Source organism: Medicago sativa, chromosome 3 (assembly GCF_051527215.1).
Source record: "Medicago sativa cultivar Bolivia chromosome 3, Bolivia_mono, whole genome shotgun sequence".
NCBI lineage: Eukaryota > Viridiplantae > Streptophyta > Magnoliopsida > Fabales > Fabaceae > Medicago > Medicago sativa.
In genome coordinates, this window is record NC_140751.1 from 100,443,706 (window position 1) to 100,462,833 (window position 19,128).

The window sequence follows — 19,128 nt, forward strand, 5'->3', positions numbered from 1 at the left end:
CAGCATCATTTGGGGATTTTTGGTGGTTATGCTTCCAGGATTCGGGTATTATTGTTTGAGATTGTAACATGTCTTTGGAGCATGCGTTATCATTTACTCTTTTTTATACTTAGAGGATGGTAAAATTACCTAAATATGTCAAGTTTATAATGTATACTAAGAGTTTTTTTGTTTTTGTTTTAACAAGTACAATAAGTATGTTTAGATGTAAGATTTTTGAGAATTTTGGAGGAGAGTTTTGAATAATAAGTCTACGTTTACATATGTATTTAGATTTTGAAAAGGTGAAAGAATAACATAATAAATAAAAAAGGTGAAAGAATAACATAATAAATAAATGATGCTTAAATTATATTTGAAAATGTTTTATTACATCCTTAGTTTAGAAAATATAAATAAGTTTACCCTCTTCACTTGGCCAAAAACTTCTATCCAAACATATCATAAGAGAAGAGGTGAAAATAAGGGTCGGAAGATGCTCATGAAAATGGACCCTCTGCGGCTCAATATTTGTTACTCTAAATTTAAATGGTCAACCCTGAATCTTGAAGTAAGGTCTTAAAAATCCTCACATTGTTTTTTTGTTAAAATCCTCCTTTACATATATCAAGCGTACCGGATAGCCACTCTTAAGTTTTGTAAAAAGTGCTGATTTCTGAATACTTGAGTCAGAATCAATTACCTTCCACCTGAATAGTGAGTAAATACAATACATACATAAATTACATTATTACAACCATTTTTTTGGTGCAAAAGTATGTATGTCACTAAAATGAAATTAATGTGGTCAATGATAGTAAGTACCCACTTGAAACTAGTGATGAGACGATGGAGAAACACCAACATCATTGCTTCAGCCATGTTCTTCCCAAGGCACATTCTTCCTCCAATCCCAAAAGCTAAGAAGCTGTTTGGTTTTGACTCGCTCTGTAAATTTATTGTAACAGTTTATATAACTTTTGATTTTTCAACATTAAAATTAAAATATCAAAATAACTAATATGTTCAATTAAACAAGAGGAGACAGAGACTCACAGGAAATCTTGAAGGGTTGAACAAATCCGGGTCATTGTGAATTGTTGGATCATGATGTATTGATCTAGCATCAATATTAATGTTCCATCCTTTCTTGATATTAAATCCTATATAAATAGTCATCAAGTAATTATACTACTGAGTTTTTTTCCTTCTATTCTATGTTAAATTTGTAAACAGTTATATATATATATATATATATATATATATATATATATATATATATATATATATATATATATCTATGTAAACCTTCAATTTCACAGTCTTCAAGTGCTACTCTGGGCAACCATTGCACTACAGATGCCATCCTTAACGCCTCTTTTACGACCTTTTCACGGGAATTTAAGAGAAACAAGTCATCTAAGCAAGTAAATTTGATGAAGCGCAACCAACACTTTCATCGCATAGAAGTACTATTAATACACACACCTTGGAAGCATATTGCATCTCAGAAAGAGCCTCTAATGTAAGATACACATTACCACTGCCTTTTTTCTCAATCTGAAGTTGCTCCTTCTATTTAATCAGCAAATCACAACATTTTAGTATATACCAAGAATCTATGTTGAAAGAACGAGCCAGGTAAACACAAAACTTAGTACTATAAAAATTTCATTGACCTTAAGCTCATTAAGAACCTCCTGATTCTCATCCACAAATTTGATCATCCATGTCATTGCAATTGCTATTGTGTCCTGTCCTGTAATTTCAGTTTTATTACTGCAAACTCGTGCGTAAATCATATTTGAGGGTTTCAATTCAACAATACTAATACTCCTTACCAGCAATAATCATAGTTAAGATATTATCTTTGATCTCTTTATCTGTTAGCCTTGTTACTTCATCCTTTTCTAATTTATTTTCATCATCTGCTAAAAGTCGCTGAAGAAAATCTACACGGCTGGTTGCAGTTTCGCCTCTTCTTTTGCTGATAACTTTTTCCAATATGTCCATAACTCTTTTTCTAGCCTGCATTAACACTTCTAAGTTCCGATCACCAATTAACAGTGAAACATAAAATATTGTAACAACTTATTTGTATTATTATTATTAAAAAACCTTCATCAACAAGTCACCCTTCCTTTCTAAGCAAAAGACTCCAAATTATGTATTGAAAATTACTTGGATGATTTGTATAATCACCTGAAGGCCCTTGTAGAATCTGGTCCATGGTAACCTCAAAGGGAACGCAAGCATTGCTTCAGACACACGAGCAACATCCTTGTGCATCACTGCTAGTTCATGGCTACTCTCAATGCTTATTAGCATCTTGCACATCGCTTTGCAAGCTAGCTGCATTACAAAAAATTGTTTTGGTTCATAGTACTTCCTTCCTCACATTTATAAAAATAAAATTGTCCTAAATAAAAGCGTCACTTTCCATTACCAATTTAGTTTTAATTGAACTTTTTCACTTGTACCACCTAATCAATAGTATGTGCATTAATGATAATGAAAATAGATCAATGTGTGAAATGGTCGATCAAGATAGTTATTGTGGACGAAGGGAGTATAACACACGTACCTTGAGTGCTTCATCTTGTATGATGACAAGGGATCCACATGTCCAGGTACTTGTAGCTTCAATTACAAGTTCATCAAACAGTTGAACAAAGGAAGACAAAGAATGAGGAGAGAACAAACTCAAGAGACGGCTTCGAATGAGTTTGTGATGATGCTCAGCTGCACACAGCAAGCTATCAGGACCCAAGAGCTCGGAGATTGACTTTATGTACTTCTTCGAGAATTTCCCTCCCTCGTTTCTTAGAATCACCTTTGCCGACTCCTTGCTTGAAATAAAAACATGGGTTTCCCCAAACAACTTGGTCTTGAAGCAATTTCCATATCTGCAGTGCATACACACCTAAGTCCTATTTGTTACTATTATTTGCAATATAACTAGAAATTGTCATCAAGAACCCGCATGCCTTAAAATTTCGGTGAAGATGTAATATCCAATTTCATTTATGTGATTGCTCAAAGATTAATATGATGATTCCCATACCCCCTTCAAGAAAACATGATTTTGTTTATATATATTTATTTATCGAAACAAGTTAATGTCAATTTAGTTTAGTTTCTACAATATGGTGATGAGGTCACGTCACATGCTCACTGCTCACTGCACAGTGTCTAAGTGCAAGTGTTGGTTTATATGAGTGATACTTATGTTTAGTTCGATAGAATATTTTTTGGTTTTTTGTTTTTACTTTAAATTACAAATGTGTCTCCTATTTTAACTTTGTTTTCTGTTGTCAACTATTTGTGTGGAAAACGACTTCATTGTTTTGTTTTTAATATAGTGAAAAATATTTGTGAGGACTCGCATGAGATTTAATTAGAGCGAACTTTACTTGAGAAATTTGAGATTGTAACTACTAAAAAGTGAGTGTTTTCTGAAATCAAACTTTGCAAGAACTGAGAAGTGTCTTGCGTTTTGTTTTGAAGATGCAATTGTGACTAGAAGTGTTAAGGGACATAAGTTCCAAGGACAAAACCAGCATGTGAGTCAGAATCAAAAGTAAATAAAGTGAAATAACGGATTTGGTTACCGGAGGCGGCGAAGTCGGACAAATTCATAGACACCTTTGGTACTGTTGATGGCAGCCATGAAGTGCAGGGTCTCTCCTACGAAGGGCAATCCTCGATTTCCCGGAGGAATGCCAACACCACTACTGCACTTGTTGTTTTTGCACCAAAGTGCACACACTTTTAAACATGATAAAAACACCAATAGGAAACCAACAAAGTAACACATGTAAGGATGTTCTTTTACTAATTGGGAAAACATTTTGATTCATCTACTTCTTTGAAACCACAAAAGTGCTATATATATGCATTAAAATAGTTTTGCATCCTCACAATATTCACGTGAGAGGAATAATTTAATATCATCATATGGTATAGAAAGTCATGAATGATATGGCCGACCAGCACTAAATAAAAATTTGAAACATGAAGTTCCACTTTGAAATAGAAGTGGGAGAATGCGTAAGCCCTTGTCAAGATATTTGATAACTTGTCCAATCATGCTTGATAATCATAATTCATACATTGTTAACGATCAAATTAACATTAGATAGTCATGGTCATTAGTGACGCCATGCCATTGTTGACGCCGGAAAATACTTGGGTGACATAATGTCACCGTGACATTAAATCCGGGCCACACAAAGGTGTTGTGTTGTGTGGCCCAGATGTGTTGTATGTGTTGTGTGGCCCAGATTTAATGTCACGGTGACATTATGTCACCCAAGTGCTTCCGTTGACGCCCTATTAGCAACTGTTCTAGAACTGTTATTCTTAGTGGACATTTACACCATCACTTTACCTTTTTTATTTATACTAGTATAAGTTAACGGTGTTAGTTTATGATCTTTAATACTTTCGGTTCTCATGTCATCATGGTGGGTGCCTCATTTTAGAGGTATAATGACCCCCCAAGTAGGTGTCTATTGTATAGTTTTAGGTGTGAAATCCAAGTCCAGTATATGGGAAAATCTTATTTTATGACTCCCCACGGTTTATTTATATCTTACTTTAAGTTTAACATTCTTAATTTAGTGGGATGAGAAAACAATTAAGATGGTAACATCTGTAGTACAATTACTAATAGTAAGAACTTGAACTAATAAACCTTTTAAATTCATATTTCAAGACTAGTTAGATTAGATTAGATTCATATTTCCATTAACAGGGATAACACTCACATTCTCATCAACTGTCTAAAAAATACTGCAAATATCCAACACACAGCACTTTCATATTTGTGATTGCTTATGATGTACGCAAATGCAATATTGCAAAAGTTGATTTTTGAATGATTTTTTTGGGCATTAACATTGCTTGAAGAGGATAGTTCCATCAGCTATTAGTAGCGGAAGATAATTTTGATCTTCACATTTGTGCTCTCCTTTGATTTTGAAGATTCAAAATTTCATCCACCATGGGTTTCTTCTTTTGGACACATGTTTATAGGATGGCTAACCAAGTAAATGATTATTTGACAAATTTTCATTTATCTCTTAAAGCATCTCCAATGGATCTCCTTTCCTCTAATTTGAGTGAGTGTTTAAGTCTCATGGCTATACATCACTTTTTTTAATGGTAATACTAATACTTAATGGACACTAATTTTTTTTTTAATTTTATCAATTAAGAAAGTAGTAGAATATTTTTTTAAATGTAAATTAAGTGTTTTTATTTTATCAATTAAGAAAGTAATTTTTTTAATTAAGTGTACCTTACAAAAAAATTATAAAACAAATCACACAAATAATTTTATATCACCACATTATGTGAGTTTCGAAAGAAAAAAAAAATAAGAGTGATGATATTCTATTTGTGTAAATTAAAGAGAGATGTAATTGAAAAATTACTTAGAGGATTATTTGTGTATATGTTTGATATTTTAAAAAGTTGAAGGAATAATGTGATAAATGATAGTAACATTTCAATCACACTTAATTTACATTTAAAAAAATATTCTACTACTTTCTTAATTGATAAAATAAAAATAAGTTCTCCCTTTTACTCTTCTAAAAATTCTCCATTCAAAATATACCCTATTGGAACGAAAAATGAATTTTTTTTTGTTGGTGGCCGGGGTTTGAACTCCGGAGCTTACATATTTTTATGCATTGTTCATACCAACTGAGCTAAGCTCACGGGACGAAAGATGAAATTAACATAATAAAAATGAAAAATAAGAGTAAATAAATTATATTAAAAAAAAAAAAAAAAAACTAGTATTTGCAATTGCTTCCGGAAGGTCCAGGACCAGGAGGAAAAAGTCACTGGGACTGGGAGTGATTTGAATCGAGTTGCATTTTGATTGGGAGTGATTTGAAATTAACAAACGATTTGAACGAAAACATTTAAGAGTTTGTGGACCATTTTCCATCACATTATCACAATCACTGGAACTGGGAATTCGAATTCGAAGATTCTATTTCAGTTCTAGGTTTTGTTTTTCTTCAATTGATTTCGAGTGTCTTTTTAAGTGTTCGATGAAATGCTTCAACGATCATCATTCACATTTTCAGGTAAAATTTGTTGAATGGAGGTTACTTTAAGGGAGAAGGAAGCAGATGATTGGGTTTATAGAGGCGAAGGAGCTGCTAATCTTGTTCTCGCTTACATTGGATCATGCCCTACATTTGTGCGTTCTTCAATACTCTTTCTCAATCTCTTAATTCACCGCATGCATTGTTTCTTTCGAAGCTGAATTGTGTGTCTCTGTTGTTTTTACAGTTTAGGAAAGTGATGCGAATCCGTAAGGCTCCGAGGAATGATTCAGTGACAGAGATTAGGACCAGCCCTTCTGCTTTGACTGCTCACGAACGCCTTCTATGGAAAGATGTCGATGAACTCATTGCATCTTCTGACCATGAAGTTTCTAGCCAATTATTTGTTCTTCATGTTATGAAGCCATTGCTTGGTTCCAAATATGTTGATGCTGGGGTATCAATCTCCTTTCAACCACCCATTACCATGTTCATGCTTATTTCTCTTAGAATTTGGGTTGGCCCTAACTTAACCTTACGAAACCAGCTTGTAAGGTGGGGGGTTTATAAACTATAATCAGACCTTATCTTTTATTAACAACGGGCTTGATTTATCCCAATACACCCCCTCACTCCCACCACTATTGGGTTCTGTGCATTGATATAAATGGCGGGTGTCCCGGAACAATAGACTTCGATTCCATCTTAGAATTTGGGTTGGACCTAACTCAACCTTACAAAATTTTCAAACTATGTTCTAATAACTATCCAATCTAGAATTTATATATTGTGTTTTTGTTGGCATTTTGATTAATTTAGGCCTTGTGGAATGGTTGTTGATTTTTCTGTTTTAGCTTACTATCTTTGTGTATTTATAGTAATTTAATCCTTCACGAATTGTTCAATCATCAATGCACAGGCTTTTACTATATGTTGTATCTGACTCCCACCTACCCTTAAATACTTTGTTAGATGCATGTCAAAGTCTCAAGGGGATTTCTTGAATCGGTTGAAAAGAATGTTATTTGTCAACGTCCTGCTGGGAGAGTTGATACTGCCCAGGTCGACATGCATTGTGATTATGTGCTTCTCATGTCAGATCATTCACTATTTACCCATGGTATTGAGATGTCTTTCTCTGGACTTGCATCTATATTCATGAATTTCATGCAGACTGGGTTTTAAATGTTGATTCTCTGAAACTCTGCATTTGTTGAAACTTGAAAGAGCTGCCGAACCTTTAAATGGGTTTCTGTTTCAGTAAAAATGTTTTTATCCCCCAATGTGCCTATATAATTGTGGAATGTTGGGTTGCTATACTCCTTATTTTACTTTCTCTTAATTGACATATATTTGAGCACATACCTTGGAGATGTGAGAGAAGGTAGTTTTTGATCTTACTTATAGGACACAATGGATGATTGGATTATTTTAATCTCATTGAGTTGGAAACCAAACATGCACCTTAGATAGTTTTTTACAATGTTTTTGTGAGAACGAAGCAATGTAGTAAGAAAGTTACTTTACATTGGAATGCAACATGATATTAATCGTATGAGCATTCTATCAAGCTTTTTAATCTGACTCTAGCAAGAAAGCCGTAATTTATGCCCCCATCCCATCTTTCATTTTTAATGTTGTTCCTTCTATTATCTAGTAAACTGCATAATATATTTGCAAAATATTTGAAAGTTCTGTTCCAAGCTCCCTGTTTCGTTTCAGGAAATCTTGAATCCAGCCCCTGCATATCTGTTGAGATAAAGGTATGTTCTCCATAATGTCATACATTAATACTCTTTGCAACCATATGGTTTTAATCCGACATTGACCTGGTTTAAACTAATTATTAAACTTGTTTCCGCTTACCCTCTTTGCTTGTTTATAACATCTTATGTATTATTTTGAACAAGCAGCCCAAATGCGGATTTCTTCCTGTTTCAAGATTCGTATCTGAAGAAACTGCTATAAAAAAGAGGGTAACTCGCTTTGAAATGCACCAAGCCCTGAAATTACATCAAGGAGAGGTATTTAACTTGATGTTGGTTCATTTGATGTATTGTGCATACTTCTTCCTGTTGTCATATCATGTAGTCTCATAATCCAATCCTTTGTTCTAAGCATGCATGTTATTACAATTTTATTTTAGTACACTCCCTTTTAACCCTTGATTTTGAGGAACATATTTTTCCAATATCTTTGCAGATATCACTGCTAAGTGAATACAATCCACTTGATCTGTTCTCTGGTTCCAAGGAAAAAATTCATAAAGCTATCAACGATCTATTTACTACGCCTCAAAACAATTTCCGTGTATTTATGAATGGGTCACTCATATTTGGTGGGCTTGGAGGTGGCGCAGAAGATACAAATCTTTGTATTGCGAAGGCATTTGAAGGCGCACTTATGTCTATCATTCAAGCTGATGATGGTTTATGTACAGAGAACTTCCTCACTCTTGTTGCCGAGGCCGCACATAAATCAGGAGTCCTTGATCGGCTCTTGGAGGTTCAAAAGCTTGATGATGTTGACATAGAGGGAGCCATCCATGCTTATTATGATATTACTCGTCAGCAGTGCATGGTGTGTACGGAGTTGAATGAAGAACAAATGAAAGTGTATAACCCTTTGCATTCAGTGTCGTTGGATGAAAGCTTAAGAGTTGTAAAGGACTACCTGATAGCAGCAACTGTGAAAGACTGCAGTCTGATGATATGTTTTAGACCAAGGAAAGAGGGGGATTTGGGATCCGTATGCAATAATATATATCTTGAGTCAACCAAGCAAACATTTGATTTCAAGGTAGGCAGTGATTTACATTTTAAATTTTTTGTTTAATTTTTTTGCAAAGGTAGGTTGTGCATAGGATAATAAATTTGGTTCAGCTTCTGCGGGTAGATTTAGACTGTACTGCATTTGCCAAAATCAATGTTCATTTGCAAAAGCCACTGTCCTTCAGGTGCTGTTGAAAAACGACTGTTGAAGGTCATTCAAAATTTTGTTTGATGGGAATGGTAAAATCTTGTGATCTTTCAATATAAAAGGTCTTCAATATAGATTGTTGCAAAAAGCATATATCACAAATTCTTATAGATTACAGGTATTAAGTGCCTAAAAAACAGAATTAGAGATTACAGGAAGCTGATAGCTGAGAAAACAAAGAAGGGAAAAGAGAAAGAACATGTTTTTTTTTTTTTGGAGAGAAAGAACATGTTTGTAATGCTATACTTAATCACTAACTTAGATTAAATGAGATAATCCTCATGCCAAGTGTTAGGATACAGAATAAAGAAGGTTAGTTAGGCAAGTTAGTTGAATAGACAGAGAGTGCATTATCGTGCATAAATGGGATAGTATAAGGATAGAGAAGATTCATTAGGCATTGTAAACTTTTAGTGAATAGAGAAGTGTTGTTAAGGGCAAGTTTGTGTAGAAAAAATATTCAACTAAAACTAGTTAGTTTTGGAGTTACATTCAACTATGGTATAGATTTGAATAAAATTGAAAAAGAATTGGGCTGTTAAGGGTAATTCTGTCCAGAAAAAAAGGTCTGACCAAAATTAGTAGTTAGTTGGTAGTTAACTTTGAATTTCCCTTTATATAATGGTATAGATATTATGATTATTACTATTATTGTTGTTGTTGTTGAGGGGTAACCTTGGCACAACTGGTAAAGTTGTTGTCATGTGACCGTAAGGTCACGGGTTCAAGTCCTGGAAACAGCCTCTTGTGTAAAAACAGGGTAAGACTGCGTACAATACACCAAATGGTGGGACCCCTTCCCGGACCCTGCATATGCGGGAGCTTCAGTGCACCGGGTTGCCCTTTTACTATTATTGTTGTTGTTGTTGTTAGGGTTACGCAAATTATCCGATTGTAAGCCTAAGACCAGAACCATATCCATAAGCGGTTTTAAAAAACCGGGTATTTGTGATAAAAACATGACCGGCCAATTTCAAATATTGATGGGTTATCTATTTTTATGTCCGGTTAATTATTTGGATGTCCATGCCCATTTTAAAATCCACCAAACACGATTCAAGACTCCCTCTCTCAGCCTCTCTTTACGCTCTCTGCCTTGCATATTCTCACACTCAGACTCTCTTGCAGCTTTGCTACTCTTGTTTTTCCAATTTTGAAAGGGGAACCATAATATATCGGTGAAGCAAAAGCGCTTGAATTGGAGTCGTATAAGTTAGAAATTGGAAGGAGTATCATAATTTTTTTATTTTATTTTGATGTATCAGTTTATTTTTTTGTTTCTGCATAGTTTCAACAGTTTATTGTCAGCTCCTCCTCTTTTGGTTTACAATTCTATCTCTTATTCTGATCGTTCTCAGATGTATTAGAGCCATGATTTTTTTTCCCCTTCACTTATACGATTTCATGGTTCTCCGAGCCATACATCTGTGCTGGAGGATTGTGTATACTGCTCTGGAAAGTGTGATTCCTCCATTCCATTCTCTGCAAGTCAAAATATCTAGGGTATGTTGCTGTTATGAACATCTCGGTGGCGGCCTGAGACTGCGAGGATTGTTCGGTTTTTATCAAATTCAGATTTTGGCAAAATCTGGTTTCGAAACCAGTTAGAAATCCACTTTTGGGACAGAAATTTGGTTTTGGTTTTTTATCCAATCCATGCACAACCCTAATTTTTATTATTATTATTTACTAAAAACGCTCTTGTGATTTCTGCTTTCAAGAAGCAATGAAACCAAAAGCCATAGCATTTCCAAATTGACCCACAATCTGTACGAAGACCGCCCCTTCCCTTTTCCTTTCATGTGTTTCAGGTTGTCAACATGTTTTTTTATTGCTCAGAGTCTTGATTTAATTGATATCCCAATTTAAGTAAGTCTGATTTATTACCTCCTGTAGCTCTGAATATGAAAGTACCTGATTGCCTTTCTTAATGACCATGTTTTCTTTATCTATAAAACAAAATGACAGCCGCAATGCTCATTACATTTTGTATCTTATTTTAACTGCAATTTAATTTGTATTAGGTGTATTTTATCGACTTGGATATGAAGCGAATGAGTAAAATGGAAGAATATTATGAATTAGATAAGAAGATAGTGAGCTGCTACAGTGAAATGATCAAAATGGATCAAGGAAGAAATGAAGTCAAAAACCAATAAAAATCTTAATTGCATATTGAGGTCTAATTAGATGGCATTGGAGGAAGATGTGTCTGTAAGTATCAGAAATTTGATCAATAGTTTTACTTTTCCTTTTACTGTTTCCTCCCTAAACATATGACAGTTGTTGCATTAGTTTGTAGAAGTTTATGTATGTTATTACTTGATAAATCTTCGCACCATTATCATTTCTTAAATCTATATAGCTGTGTGGCGTACTGCAACCTGGCTTTGTTTGAATCTTCGTGAAATACGTACAACTAGTCAATGACACTGAATTTATAAATGCAACTTGCACATACTTTGATTACAATATGGTCATGTGCAGGTTGCAGTTCTGATCCATTTAGAATTCAAGTGCTTTTAGATGTTAGTTTTTCATGTTTTTAAATTCTTTCAATTTTCACGTCTAAGAAAGGTAGCTAAATTATTAATGATAGCAGTTACCTGCTCTGTTGAGTTAGTTCAACTAAATTAACTGACAATAGGACTCAAAAGATATGATTTACCTTTCCAGCTGTGTAGTCATAATTGTCTGCTAACTTCCCAGTGTAATGCAGTAAGAAGTACTGAGAAATTGGCAGAGCAAAGCCTATTTTTGACCGTGACTTCAGCTCAGATCTGGGTTTTCCTTTGGTCAGCCTAGTTTGGCTGTGGCGTGACTGATGATCTGTCTGTGCCGCACAATGAACTCTCAATCTGTTACGAGGTTTTTCCTTTCTCTCTCTCTTCCCCCAAGGGATACACTAGGATTTTTTTTTACTATCATGAATTCTAGTACAAAATGGACTTGTGGGGTTGGATTTGCAGAAGTAGGCCATGTTTGCACAATTATGCTGGCACATTTCAATCAAAACTGCTGTCACGATTAGAGTGACGTTTCATACCCTGTTTTGATCAGGATAATTAATTCTCTATTTCGAACCTTCTTTTGCAATCTGTACAGATTACAAATTTCCAGAGCAATCCTTTATGGGTGGCTATTTATTCCTCATTTGAGGTTAGCTTATATTCAAAATACAGCAGTCAGCACTGCAAACCTTGCTGGTAGCCTGATATCAGATACTCCCTCCGTCCCGTTTTATCTGAGCCAGTTTGGTTTTTCACACAGATTAAGAAAAATATATAAATAAAGGGGAAAGTGGAATATATTGTATTGGGAATGATGAAAGTAGTATTAATTAGAGTTATATTGTATTGGGAATGATGAAAGTTGTATTGAAAATTGAAATGACTCAGTTATTTTGGGACACTTTTTTTTAGAAAATGGGTCAGATATTCCGGGGCGGAGGGAGTATCTCTTTCACTTAGAGAAATGATATTTGTACAAGTACAACCATTTTATAACAATTTTTGTGACAACTTTCTCTCTCATACTCACATTATATTTTTAGTTTCTCCCTCCATTGCTTTGGTTTTCGTGCCAATACATACTTTTCTTTGTAAAAATATGGTTGTCCATTAGGTTGTCAAACAAATAGATGTTCAAATAACACAACTCTTTCACTTAATATAGAACTACAAAGATGCTAGAGCACACAAATAGTTTTATGGTACTCCTTTCCAGAATTAGTTGGCCTGCTCTTCAGTATCTCACCCACCTCATTACAATCTAAATTAATGTATTTTGTTTTTATTTGTGTGGGTGGTATGTATTTTGGTAATTTTCTGGTGAATATTGGGTGCATGTAGCATTGATCTGATTATCAAATATAGAGGTTGTAATGGTGAATAGATGTTGGGCATTATCTGACATTTTGACTTGCATTGTCTAATTGCCTACTATCTCTTTTGCTACATTTAGTTTTCAGCCAAACATCTATTTGGAACATGGTGAACAGGGTAGTATAGATGGATCTTAAAGACAATAATTTATCGTAGGAATTCTTTATTTTCTGCTGGTGCTTGTTTTCTGGCATTATAAATTTTTATTCCAAATCGTCGTTTTTATATATTCTGGGTTCGTGCACTACTTGTTTACTTCCACTTTATAGCAGTCTTCTATGATGTGAGAAATATTATGATTTCACTTCTAAATTCTTTCTTTCCTTACACTGACATGCTTCTGTACTATTTGTTGTTTGTTTATTTTGACTCTCAGCTTTTGGCTGGGAAGTATTTGCATAACTGATGCACTCTTGTATTGCAGAGACTCCGACGTCAGCAAAACTGCGCTGTTCAAGATGCGGGCAAAAGGCGATGAAGTTAATATCGATTTGTAAAAGGTACTGCTTAAGGTGACAGTGATTGGTGAAACTGACATGATGAGGGTCATCAATGTGTGAATATTTCAAATAATCGGCAAGAATTGGTTGACTAGAGGGACTCCTAAGGAAAAGTTGAGAGGTGAGAAAAAGGAAGACACTCTTCATAATCCATGTTAAAGATATGATCTTATGATATGCCATTGCTGATTATGTTTGTTCCATTATGTTATTAACTCGGTCCTTGTGCCATTTTGTACCATTATCCATCTGTCAAGCAAAATAATGTATATGTTATGTGATAGTATTTTTGTGTTATTTAGTTGAACGATTTCATTGATCCATTGCCAAGTTAAAACAGCATGGATGTAATACAATTCAATACCCAAACACATTCAAATGAAGAAGTTTGTATTGGAAACAGACATACAAAATCAATATTTACTCTAATTTCTATTATATTATACACGTCGATTTATTCTCCACACACACGCCCAGTGCAAAGAGAGAGAGAGAGAGAGAGAGAGAGAGAGAGCCACCAAACAACTCCGTCATGTACACTGTCTCTTTACCAGCAGCATTGCTTTACAGACAGAATGAACACATTTTATAAAAATTCCCATGACAGATGGTAAGTACTAAGTAGCATTTGATTTATATAAACTAGACAAGACGCCTTAACTTTTGACTTACCTTGAATTTGCTTTTTTCCCGACTGTCTATGTATGCCAAAAGTTCTTCTTGTCTCATTAAAGCCTCGTACAAAGCCTGTTTAGGAAATTGAACATGCTAGATTATCATAACAATTTTTTGAACAATCTTGCGTACATCATGTACACACCTAAAGTTAAAGAAGTTCTTAACAATGACGTGGCAACAAAATCTACATGATATATAATTTGATTTGAAATGAAATACAGTTACCTTCTTTGTAGCAATGAGCTCTGCTTCCAATGCATCCACACGATAAACTGCAGCATTCAGCAGCTCCTCTTTCTCACTTGGCATGGCATTAAGTTTTGACTGTAGTATGTCAACATTTTTTTCAAGCTCACTGAGGCGTTTCAAGGTAGAAGATGAGGAGGGGTTTGGCTTTGTGAATCTGGTAGCAAGTTCCTCCCTTTTTACTCCCTTTGTCACACGAAATGCTATTGTTCGAACAAAGGCAAAAAGGGCAAACACGATGCCCACTGTAACAGTCCTGGTTACCAAAAGCAGATTTTCTGCATCCATGCCATAAAGATTCTTTAATGACTGCTACTAAGTATCAACGAGATGTTTGACATCCAATATAAATGGAACCTAAATATCCTAATCTGTAGTATAAACCTATTCTCACCTTTTGAGCCAAATGAGTTTCGTGGTGCTGCTTGCTTCTCCTTTGGTCCAACATCAATAATCTTGTCAACCATGGGAACATATTCATCATACTCAGGAAAACCACCGGTATGACCAACCTTATCAACAAATCTTGCCTAGACGAGTATAAAAACAGTTATATTTATTTGTTATTCGTTGCAACGTTTTTGTTTTGTGTAACCTTGTAATTAATGTACTATCACTTGCCTCTTCTTGGACATGAGTCAGTATAGGGTTCATAGAATTCCCACATGCTTTGGGAGAGGTGATATCTTCAACTTCAGATACTGATTCTCCAGTAGATGTATAGCCACTTTTTGCCTGTACTCAGTAACCAAAATTCAAAGGATTATAGCAAGTGATAATTATTACATCACATCATGCAGCGTCTAAGATAGAAATGAAAAACTGTACCTTTGGAAAAGATGTTTTATCACATTCAATCACCCCCCCGTCGTTGGAAATTGTTACGATTTGTTTAGAACATTGCACTTTACCACTAAGAACCATCTGCATGCAGACAACTATTCTAATTGAGTCACAGAAAATGCAAAGTAGAACCAAAAACCAGGTTAAGATGTAGTATGAATCCTATGATTAATAATAAGTGGAAAACCTTTAAAATGTTTTGGTCTTGCCATGGCCCTTTATCGGATGTCATACAGCCATCATGATCTACACAGGTGCAACTACCGCCTAGAAATTCTGGTAGCTCACTGAGAACTTATAGCTGGTCAGAATTTTCAAATAACAATATAAGTTGATTGAGAAATTATGCCAATAACAGAACCAAATGTTGAGTTACCTCGCATCGATAATCTCAAGTAATTTACTGTGGAACTTGTTTCCAAGAACCTAATGGAACATTCAATTTCAATTCATCATTATTTCAGGAAAATACATAAGGGTTCTTACCTCAATGGAATCTTATAAAAATCTGACACAAAAAACAATAACTCAAGTAATGAACACATACATGAATCTTTGAAGTAGTTTTGGGATCAAGAAATGTTTTCACTGTGTTCCATAGAAGCTTAAAACCAGGACCAGCATTGATGATAAACATTTGATGAAGTGTCTGCACAATGTCAGTTACATATCTTAAATGAGGAACACTACAAATAATTAGAAAAATGAACTTCTAAAAATTTAACGATTTAGACATAGTTCCTTGTTTAGGTGAGCTTCTCAATTGAAAAAAGTTTATAGAGAAGTTAAATGAAAACATTGAGATATAGAAACTAATTTCAGTTTATATGAGAAGCTATTGTTTAACATGCTCAGAGTTATTACAATATTCTTTTAAAAAAAAATCTTGAGTTCTTATCGACATGTTTATGTAAACTATCTTATTCTACATACTTCAGGATAGTAATCACTATCAATCTTCTGCAGCTGAATGATGAGTTCTCGAGCAGACTTGGTGAAGTTTTTGAAACCCTATAAAGCAAAGGGAAGAAGAATAGTCAATACAAGCTCAAGTCCTAATTAATTTAAAATTAATATGGTGTTTGATTCGAATAACTTTCAATAGCCATTTAGTGCATGACTTTGGACTAATGGTGAATTTAGCGGAATTGCAGTGTGCTATTTTAAAGCTTCAATTAAATCATGGTGCCGCCCATAGTAGTCAATAGCGGCGCTATAGCGGCGAATAGCGGCCGCACGGTGCGGTGCGGTCCCGGACCGCTATGCAATAAGCCATAGCGTAGCGTTATGAGATAGCGGCGCAATAGCGGCCGCAACACTGCATAGCGGTTTTGCAGTCTAGTACCGCTATTTCATTTTACCTGAAAATACAAGTTTGTCCTTGGTTTTTAAAAAAAAACAAGGGTATTTTTGTCATTTTCGTCAAACCCTAATAACTTCAATTTCTCTCTTCATTCTTTCATTCTTTACAGCCGCATCTTCTCATCTCAAAAACGCATCTCATCTTCTCACTGTTCATCTTCTCAAAACCGCATCAAACGGCAGATCTGTTCATCTTCTCCTTACAGCCGCCGTTCCTCAGGATTGCTCTCTTCTATAAATCTTCCTTTCTGTTTTGTTCATAAACATATCACAATATGTTTTGTTCTTCCTCTCTGTTTTGTTCTTCCTCTGTTTTGTTCATAAACGTATCACAATCTGTTCATAAACATATCCTCTGTTTTGTTCTTCCTCTCTGTTTTCTCATGAATGATTGAAAAAAACACAAATGACTTCGGTTATCTGTGAGATCTCTATGATAAACTCTACTCTCAGACGCAGGACACATTTAGTTCAATCTTTCTCTGTTGTTTTCCTCTACTGTTTTGTTCATCCTCTATTCTGCTCTCTGTTTCCTTATTTTTGTTGTTTTTGTGGACAACACAGTCATGGCAGCATCAGGTTCTGGTGTTCAATCAAACTCTATGTCTGTTGACTCATGTGCTCAAAGACATAAGCGGACCAGTGATAATCTCGACATTGCTTGGCAATTTAATCACTGGAAGGATTTGAATGATAAGAAAAAGATTTACTGTGATTTATGAATGTGTCATGAGATTTGAATGTTATATTTAATTTTATATTAGATATATGTTTGTTTATAATTTATAGTATTATTTATATAATTTGTCCACAAAAGTGATGAAATAGCGGTCATAGCGCTAGGCGCTATCCCGCTATAGCATTTTTGGGGTCGGCCGCTACGCGCCGCTATCCGCTATTAACTACTATGGTGCCGCCATGATTAAGCCATACATACTCACTGTCAATCTAAACATGCATTTAGACAGACAACTTACCACGCCTTGAACATCCAAAATTGTTGTGCTGGAACCTATGTGTCTCTTAGCAGCTATAGAGCAAGCTGGAAACTTCACACAGAATGTTTTCTCAAAACCCTGCACATGGTATCTCAAATATCTTTCCATGGTAGTTACTTGCATAAGCCTATTGGGATCAACTTTTCCTAGCCTCTCAATATAAACAGGTCTTCCCTCCTTGTCCACACCATGATAACCATGTGGATAGTACTTCTGGACTTCTTGCAACTCCTTGAAATCAAAATCCTATAGAGAAAAAACCATAGTATAGTATGAACACCAAATATGAAAAAAAAAGAGAGTCAATGTTTAGATTATCAAATGAAACATGATTAGTGAGTGAATCAGATTGCTCACCTCTATAATTGTATCTGTACCATAGTCTTTCCTCCATTGGATCATGTTGGCCCACATAAGCTTTGCTTTCTCAATATCAAACTTCCTTGCTTTCAAGAATCTACAACGTAACATCAAACCATGTCCACATTCCACCAGTCAATATGCAATATCATACTATGAATATGCAAAGAGATCTAGGTTGCATATGAATAGCTTATGAAAACTTATCTACTGGAATAAGCACTTGACAAAGTGTTTGAAAGAACTTGCCAAAACAATTTTTCAATTAATTTTCATGGACATGCTTGAACATACATAGCAAGTAAAGCATAATGGTGTGTAACCTCAATAACATATGATAGTCATCATGTATTGAAGGAAGCAAGTTGTCTAGTAGAAGTGTTTGTCGAAATGCATCGACTGCATTTAGCTCCTCAACTTGTCGAACATCCTCAATGGACAGGGAATTGCTCCTACTGCCACTACTTTTGCTGCTTCTTTTCTTCTTAAGAGAATGCCTTAATTTGCATGATGCATTTATTGCTTTCTTTTTAAGACTTCCAATTCTTTTCCACTTATCATCCTCTGAACTCTCTCTTCTTTCATCGTTGCCTACTATAATCAGTAGTGTTTCAAAAGTGTCATAATTCATTCATTCATTCAACTAAACTAAACTCAGCTCAATCAAAGAATGATGACAAAAATAAACACCTAAATTCATGAAAAAGAATAAAAAGTAACAAAGGAGGTACTACTACTCACAAAGAAGTTCTGACATGTCAAGAATGATAAACGAAAATTCAAGTGGTCAATGAAACTTGAGGAAGTAGAGTCAGAAACAAATTTAAATATTTTTAAGCTTTATTGATATTTTGGGTAAAGGAAAGTACATAGGTTGGGTCAATCATCAACTACATGTAGGTTGTAGCAGACAAGAAAGGGTGTCGGCAAAAGACAAAATTAATGCAAGGATTAGCCATGTTGTCAAAGGCAATATATAATGTAAAATTGATAGTATGAATGTTCTATATCATATATTCATTCATATATGGATATGGATGCTTCACCTCACATCATACTTCAAAAATCAAAAATAAAATAAAAAATCTAATTGAGTTTTGATTCTGGACCACTTTGTCACTTGCCACCTTGTGCTTGTGTGGTCCCACTATTTATTAGCCGACGTAAACCTTGTTTTGGTCAATGGTTATATTATTCATATCATCAAGATAATTAAAAAATATCATATATATTA

General features: G+C 34.7%; 3 protein-coding genes across 9 annotated transcripts; 1 reads left to right on the forward strand and 2 right to left on the reverse strand.

The window, feature by feature from the left end:
• Positions 1-327: 327 nt before the first annotated feature.
• Positions 328-11,820, reverse strand: CYP722A1 (cytochrome P450, family 722, subfamily A, polypeptide 1). Of its 2 annotated transcripts, XM_085756987.1 has the most exons (11): positions 11,692-11,820; positions 3,591-3,747; positions 2,564-2,885; positions 2,182-2,331; positions 1,821-2,007; positions 1,659-1,738; positions 1,468-1,554; positions 1,288-1,366; positions 1,036-1,142; positions 809-927; positions 328-689 (listed from the first exon to the last, which is right to left on the reverse strand). In XM_085756987.1, the coding sequence occupies exons 2-11, from the start codon at positions 3,647-3,649 to the stop codon at positions 569-571; spliced, it is 1,311 nt and encodes a 436-aa protein (XP_085613113.1). In that variant the 5' UTR covers positions 3,650-3,747; positions 11,692-11,820; the 3' UTR covers positions 328-568. The 2 variants fall into 2 exon arrangements, with proteins under 2 accessions (XP_085613113.1, XP_085613112.1); XM_085756986.1 differs by lacking the exon at positions 11,692-11,820 and having other exon boundaries at positions 3,591-3,841.
• On the forward strand, positions 5,761-13,809 carry LOC146942891 (inositol-pentakisphosphate 2-kinase-like). Of its 4 annotated transcripts, XM_085756989.1 has the most exons (11): positions 5,825-5,882; positions 5,923-6,001; positions 6,084-6,199; positions 6,292-6,501; positions 7,017-7,164; positions 7,767-7,807; positions 7,958-8,068; positions 8,247-8,843; positions 11,048-11,237; positions 11,743-11,891; positions 13,332-13,809. In XM_085756989.1, exons 3-9 carry the CDS (start codon positions 6,098-6,100, stop codon positions 11,180-11,182), a joined length of 1,344 nt encoding a protein of 447 aa, XP_085613115.1. In that variant the 5' UTR covers positions 5,825-5,882; positions 5,923-6,001; positions 6,084-6,097; the 3' UTR covers positions 11,183-11,237; positions 11,743-11,891; positions 13,332-13,809. The 4 variants fall into 4 exon arrangements, with proteins under 4 accessions (XP_085613117.1, XP_085613114.1, XP_085613118.1 ...); XM_085756991.1 differs by having other exon boundaries at positions 5,761-6,001; positions 11,733-11,891; XM_085756988.1 differs by having other exon boundaries at positions 5,761-6,001.
• LOC146942892 (phosphatidylinositol/phosphatidylcholine transfer protein SFH8-like) lies at positions 13,694-18,891 on the reverse strand. Of its 3 annotated transcripts, none has more exons than XM_085756984.1 (14): positions 18,636-18,891; positions 18,218-18,485; positions 17,892-17,991; positions 17,514-17,780; positions 16,108-16,185; positions 15,722-15,823; positions 15,551-15,600; positions 15,362-15,461; positions 15,160-15,255; positions 14,953-15,066; positions 14,726-14,861; positions 14,311-14,609; positions 14,080-14,154; positions 13,694-13,969 (listed from the first exon to the last, which is right to left on the reverse strand). In XM_085756984.1, the coding sequence occupies exons 1-14, from the start codon at positions 18,649-18,651 to the stop codon at positions 13,955-13,957; spliced, it is 1,716 nt and encodes a 571-aa protein (XP_085613110.1). In that variant the 5' UTR covers positions 18,652-18,891; the 3' UTR covers positions 13,694-13,954. The 3 variants fall into 3 exon arrangements, with proteins under 3 accessions (XP_085613110.1, XP_085613109.1, XP_085613111.1); XM_085756983.1 differs by having other exon boundaries at positions 18,218-18,488; XM_085756985.1 differs by having other exon boundaries at positions 13,781-13,966; positions 18,218-18,488.
• Between the last annotated feature and the right edge of the window lie 237 nt (positions 18,892-19,128).